The 6,981-nt window shown below is 38.7% G+C and overlaps 1 protein-coding gene across 2 annotated transcripts in view; it reads right to left on the bottom strand.

Annotated features, from left to right (window-relative positions):
- Positions 1-484: 484 nt before the first annotated feature.
- LOC143940818 (THAP domain-containing protein 1-like) overlaps positions 485-6,981 on the bottom strand; it is a 36,948-nt gene continuing 30,451 nt past the window's right edge. For both annotated transcript variants that reach the window (XM_077462580.1, XM_077462579.1), the window contains exon 3: positions 485-1,442. In XM_077462580.1, the coding sequence (XP_077318706.1) occupies positions 680-1,442 (763 nt within the window). In that variant the 3' untranslated portion in view covers positions 485-679. The remainder of the gene's footprint in view (positions 1,443-6,981) is intronic.

Below are 6,981 nucleotides of genomic sequence, written 5' to 3' on the forward strand. Positions count from 1 at the left end.
TATATCTGGCATTATTATTCACTGCTGCCTTCTCTCCTCTAATGAAGGGTCATGGTTTCTATAACATTTGCACTATTCTTTAAAGTGGCTGCACCTGGACATATTTTCCACCCTAAATTTGCCAGTCAAATGATTTCCTATGTATATTTGCACAACCCATTTGCTGTTCACCCTTCCCGCTCATTCACTGCACAGATTTGCCACACATTCAACCAACACCTTAATTTACACTCGCCCATTACAGCGCTGACCATTAGCAAGGAGGCCGAGTTGAAGGTTGGCATACCTAGCATGACTTGTGATCTACAAACAATTCATTTAAACAATCTAAATATATGTGTGTAAGAGTCATGTTCTAGAAGTGAGGAAATGCCTGAAAATGCAGCACAAGGTCATCTGTGTGACCAGAATGGGTTATTGCTGAAGGTAAAAAACCCTTTTCCACAAACAAAATATAATCCAGATGCAGCCTGGTAAACAGCTATATTTTTCTAGAACACATTTATTGACTAAAGAAACAATCCGACATCTTATGTGCTTTTTCTTGCGACGTATGTGTTCCTCTCATTAACCAATCCATATTAGCCATCCAATTTTTAGTACAGGTTAGAAAAGTAACAAAAAAGAAAACCTGCTGTTTGCTCCCTTAGTCCTCTATTACTAGGACATCCCAATCCATTTAGCTGGCTTCCTCGGTCTGAATGACTACCCCAGAATGAGACAGGTCCACTACTGAAGGCATCCACTCCTTCAAAGTCTCCAAATCTGGTAAAGAAAGGACTGGTTGGCAAAGTTCGTAAGCAACTGGGGAATAGTAATATAGAGCGACAGCAAATCCCTTGATCTCCTTGGAGAATTGTACTCCTTTGTTTTTCTTTCCATTTTGAACTAAATGTCTAAACATATCTAATGTTAATCCTTTGAAGTACTTTGACAGTATTTGCACAGGATCATTTCCCTGTACGTTGCTTCGCTGCTGCATTATCAGCTTCTTCAGGTTGATTATGCTGTTCCTCTGCCTTAAAACTTGTTTCTGCAATGTGTTTTTCTTCCTCCTTAAATTAATCAGAACAGGATCCACTTTTGAAGTTTGGGCCACCTCCTTATAGGAAATAACAGAATAGGAGTGCTCATCAGCCGCGCCCACCTCTGGTGCAGGTGTGCCACATGGTGGTGGCTTATTAGGCAAGACGGAGGTACATGGGCTATTCTCTATTGGTTTTGGAGGCTTCTTCACTGGTTCTTTTTTTATACAGACCCCATCAATAATGGAAGGCACAGCATCCAGGCGCAGATAAGGAAATGAAGCGCCCGGTCGCAACATGTAATCATTTTCTGTGAAGTGGTCGCTACATAGTCTGCTGTATATTGATGGCTTCCACTTGTCACGGCGAAGGACCGCAAGCCATTTGGCAAGATACTCAGGATTTTTTATTGGAAATCTAAAGAAGATGATAATTTATGAAAGTGTTAGGAACTGGATAAAAAACATTTTGTGAAAAAGAAAATGGTTATTTTTTTCTGATTATTTATTTCCTCATGTTATAGAGAGGATTTACTGTGAATCAATACAACTATTTCAAGCCTACAGTTTTCTTTTGTCTGCATCGTGCCTCCTGTGGGTTTCCTTAACAACCACATATATTTCAGCTCTGGAGGCATGAGACTTTCAGAAAGGCAGAGCATAAAAAAAAAGAAAAAAAGCTCAACATTTTCAAAAGTGAACTGTCATTTATTTATTCTTATTTTTGTTAAGTATACAGTATAGGTATTGACACGATCAGCCTGATTACCAAGTTCAAATAGTGTCTAGTGGAGGAAATGCATTACAAAAAAAAAAAAAAAAAAGAGCAGATGACAGTGAATTACAGTCACCAGCTCTCTGTTCACAGAGCTCTGAGAACCGAGCAATCAGTGGTGTTTGATCACTTGGTTCTCAATCTTAGAGCCAGCGGCGGACAAATGCAGCATCCACTTAGGCAAGTATGATTTTTGAAAACAAAAAACAAATCCTGAACTTCTTTTGATTAATGAAGATTTAAGAAGCCTTAATACCTAAACATAGTTTTGCACTTTTGGCATGTGTTGGTCAAAACGGTTGTAAAGTTACATTTTTCTTTCCTAAAAAAAATAAAATAAAAAATAAACCACATGTTATACTTACCTGCTCTGTGCAATGGTATTGTACATAGCAGCCTCGAACCTCCTCTTCTGGGATTCCCTAATGGTGTTCCAAGATCCTCCTCTTCTGTTGGTGTTACTATAGGAAGCCGCATCCTATAGTGTCATACGTGCTTCCGAGCTGGGCTGTGAACATCCATTGACACAAACACAGTGCGGCTCTGCCCTACCAATGCTCGTTACCAATTTGAAAGACAGGGGCACTTGTCATTACCAGGACCTACCACCAAACAACAACCCAGAATACATTTTCCTACTCATGACACAAATGATGATTCCATATATGTGTGCATTATTTGTTAACTTTATCCAAAGTAGGGCACAGAAACAATGTGTATTGCTTTTTTTTATCCTATTTATAACATACTGATGCTAAATGTAAAACCTTTTTTAACCAACCTAAAACACAATGCCTAATACTAATCTAGAGCAAGTGCTGACCTAACTATCTTACCTTAATTTTTTAACAGATTTTTTTTAAAGAAAATATTCTTCTCTAGATAAAAAGCAAGCATTGTGATTGGTTATTACAGTGATCACCTGATAGAGAGCCAGTCCTCCCAGCTCACAATTGTTAGGCAGGCCAATTTATTTATTTTTTTCACCCACCAGGTTAAATGAAAAAAAAAAAAAATAATCTCTCCTTTGAAGCACATACTGACCAAAACATTGTAAACATCTGAAAAAGGTATATACGCTGGGACTCTGGAGTCGCTCTTTCCTTGTTACATAGTTAGTCAGGTTGAAAAAAAAAAAGACAAGTCCATCTAGTTCAACCAAAAAAAAAAAAAAAAAAATCATACAATCCCATATACACAATCCTTCACCCACAGTTGATCCACAGGAAGGTGAAAAACCCCAGCAAAGCATGATCCAATTTGCTTCCCTCCTGATCCCCCGAGAGGCAATCGGATTTTCCCTGGATCAACTTTACCTATAAATGTTAGTATGACATTTACCTATAAATGTTAGCTATGATTAAGCACTGTGTCTGGTGTGAAATATGTCAGCGGCTGTGCAGTTAGTCTGTACATTAGCCTAGATGCCATGATATTTTATTTTTTTTTGTTTACAAACGATTTTTATTATTTGCAAGGTCAGAGTTTAAAACAGTTAAGTGATGGTACAGGTATAAAAATATATAACAATAACAATAAATGTAATACAGGAATATACCAAGGATTATGGTTAGATGAATAATGATTTTAATCATATTTTTGCAATAAAGTTGAATACTTTGGAGTGCGGCTATCCAGCTACATTTTTTTCATTGTGATTTCTGTTGCAAATAGAGCCGGCACCCTGTGGGATTGTGGAGGCAGCTATTTTGGGAGAGGCCATTACTTTGGAGCAGTAATCTTTCTGTATAAATGTTAGTACCCAGTTATGTACATTTAGAAAATAAACCGGGTCTTTTTTTTTTAAAGCAATCAACTGAGCTGGCCAGAACCACCTCTGGAGGGAGTCTAGTCCACATTTTCACAGCTCTTACTGTGAAGGAACCTTTCCTTATTTGGAAATTAAATCTCTTTTCCTCCAGATGTAAAGAGCGCCCCCTTGTCCTCTGTAATGACCTTAAAATGAATAACTCAACACCAAGTTCACTATATGGATTATATATTTGTACATGTTGATCATAAACCCCCTTATCTCCTCTTCTCAAGAGAGAATAAATTCAGTTCCAGTCTAATCTTTCCTCATAGCTGAGCTCCTCCATGCCTCTTATCAGTTTGGTTGCCCTTCTCTGCACTTTCTCCAGTTCCCCGATATCCTTTTTAGGAACTGGTGCCCAAAATTGAACTGCATATTCCAGATGAGGTCTTACTAATGATTTGTACAGGGGTAAGATGATATCTCTCTCTTGAGCCAATACTATCTTAATACAAGAAAGGACTTTGCTCGCTTTGGAAACAGCAGCTTGGTATTGCATGCCATTATTAGGCTTATGATCTGCCAGAACACCCAGATACTTCTCCACTATCGATTCCCCTAGTTGTACTCCCCCTAATATTCTTAGCCCCCAAGTGCATAACTTTACATTTATCACTTAGTTGCCCAATTATACAGAGCATTGAGGTCGACTTGTAAGTTGGAGACATCCTGTGAGGACGTTATTCCACTGCATAGCTTGGTGTTATCTGCAAAGACTGAAATGGCACTTTTAATAACAGACACTATATAATATATAATATATAAAAGGTATTAAAAAGTAAGGGTCCCAACACTGAACCTTGGGGTACACCACTGATAACCTTAGACCATTCAGAGTAAGAATCATTAACCACTGCGCTCTTGAATTCTGTCTTTTAGACACTTTTCTATCCATTTACAAACTGAACTTTCCAAGCCTGTAGACTCTACCTTACACATTTTCCGTGTGTGGTAAACTGTGTCCAACACTTTTGCAAAATCTGGTTAGTACTGTGAACTTTATAATATTCATCTTTCCACCTCTGCAATGGTGGCTGCTAAAGGAGGTGATAGAGCAGTGATGGCGAACCTTGGCACTCCAGAAGTTTTGGAACCACATTTCCCATGATGCTCAACTTCACTGCAGAGTGCATGATAATGGGAAATGTAGTTCCAAAACATCTGGGGTGCCAAGGTTCGCCATCACTGTGATAGAGGAATGCCTAATGAAATAATGAACTGTTGGGTTTGCTATAGTACACCCAAGCACCCCTTCCCCCAATGCCTCCATGGTTTCTTACTCTTGTATTGCTATTACATTGTGTGCTGCTTCTTTAATATGATTGTCATCAAATGGCCTTAACCACAGCGATGAACCACCTTCACCATATTTCAATCCAAAGGCACACGGCAGACAGGGTTCAGTAAAAGTCGGCCACGGTTTTAACAGCCACCCACCTAAGTTCTAACATTACAGCTGAACAGTATAACTATATACATGCCCCAGCCGTGATGCTTTGCTTTACAGAAATTTTAACCTGACCTGCAGGTTTTGACAGCTTTCACCTCCTCCTGAATACCAGCCATTGCTACACCATCCTCTGAAAACTGCGCCACCACTGGTGGAGGGGGAAATACCTTTCGGACCCAGCACCGGTGTGGTCATGTGACTGGGAAAGAGCGGCTCCCCGGTGTCAGGGAGAACTTGACAATGGGTCTGAAGTTCTGGACCACTGACATCACCCGCCAACTTCCATTGCCTATCCGTTGTTCACTCTCCCTCCTGCACAGCAGCCATGCACTAACACAGGGGAATCAGGGCTTCTGTATCATGTGATTGGACTATAGCAGATAAAAATTAAAAAAAAACATTTTTTTTTATGGCTATGCAGCATAGGTAGGAGGAGGGGGAAGCAACATATTTAACATTTGTACTTTTTATTCCCACTCCCACATAATAAATTATGTATAACATAAAGCCAAGTTAGTATCCAAGTTGTTTAAAGACAAATGATTGACTCATAAAATGTCAATAGATACGAAAACTCAAGAAAAGGGATATAAATTGGTGACTAGATGGTATAGGTGCCCCTCTACCCTCCACCAATTTAACCAGGATATATCCAATATCTGTTCATGTTGCCATGATTCAAAGAGAAATATGATCCACATCTGGTGGGACTGCGCCCCCCCCCCCCCCCAGTGAGAAAGTTTTGGAAACATATCTTTAATTTATATGGTAAACTATCCATGCATCACCCAGAGTGGCTCACTTAACTACAATTCCAGGATCTTTAAAGACAGCGAAGGAGGATGTGCTTAGACACTTTCTTGCTGCAGCTAGAGCAGTCATTCCGTGACATTGGAAATCAACAACGGTACCCTCCCTGGGGGAATTGAATTGGACTATATTAGAGATCTAGAAGGTCTGTTGGAAATTGGAAGAGAAATTGGAAGAGAAGAACAATTTTCTCTTGGTCCGTTTGGTCTAAGTTTCGACATTCATCTGAGTTTCTGGGTTAAGGGAAATTGTACCACTGTATAGCTATGTTGGAACGAGTATAATTGTGTGTGGTTTTTATAAGAATTGTTCCCCTTCCCCTTTTTTTTTTCTTTTCTTGGAATGTTGGATTGTTTTTTTTACTATAATCACAACATCCAATACATTTTATAAGCTAATATGGAGCACCTGTTTTTACTTTAGATAGGGGATTATCCACTTAAGCCCCGGACCAATTGTCAGCCTAAGGACCAGATGTCTTTTTACAATTTGACACTGCACTGCTTTAACTGGTAATTGCGCAGTCATGCAATGTTGTACCCAAACAAAATTTGCGTCCTTTTTTTCCCACAAACAGAGCTTTCTTTTGATGGTATTTGATTGCCTCTGCGATTTTTTTTTTGCAATATAGGTGTCCGTTTAGTATATTTTGATATTTTACATCTCTGGAGTTCTCTGCTCTTCTCAGAGATATTTGTTCTCACCCATGTGGCAGTTTAATATATCATGTAGATCACTTCTCCCACTGAGAATAGAAGTGATCTACAAACGCTCTGAGAACCTTGAACGGCTTCTGTTTCTGTAATCTCACAATAGCTCAGGAGATTTCAGTATCAGAATCCCAAAGTGAAATACGAAGCACTCCACATACACTGCACGTATTAAGTTAATAATAAAGATATAATCCCCCTACCCAATAAACAGACACCCCATAACTGTAAAACATTTTAATTAATACATAACATATGTGCATATTTATGCGAATGGTGTATTCTGAAATGATAGTACCCTATTTGTCATGCAGATATGCACCATTCATATAAAAACAATAAATATATATATTAAATAGTTCAAAGTAATTTTAAAAAAGCATAACAATAAAAATATTA

Source organism: Lithobates pipiens, unplaced genomic scaffold (assembly GCF_037356315.1).
Source record: "Lithobates pipiens isolate NorthernLeopardFrog02 unplaced genomic scaffold, aLitPip1_a1.2 Scaffold_3, whole genome shotgun sequence".
NCBI classification, from domain to species: domain Eukaryota; kingdom Metazoa; phylum Chordata; class Amphibia; order Anura; family Ranidae; genus Lithobates; species Lithobates pipiens.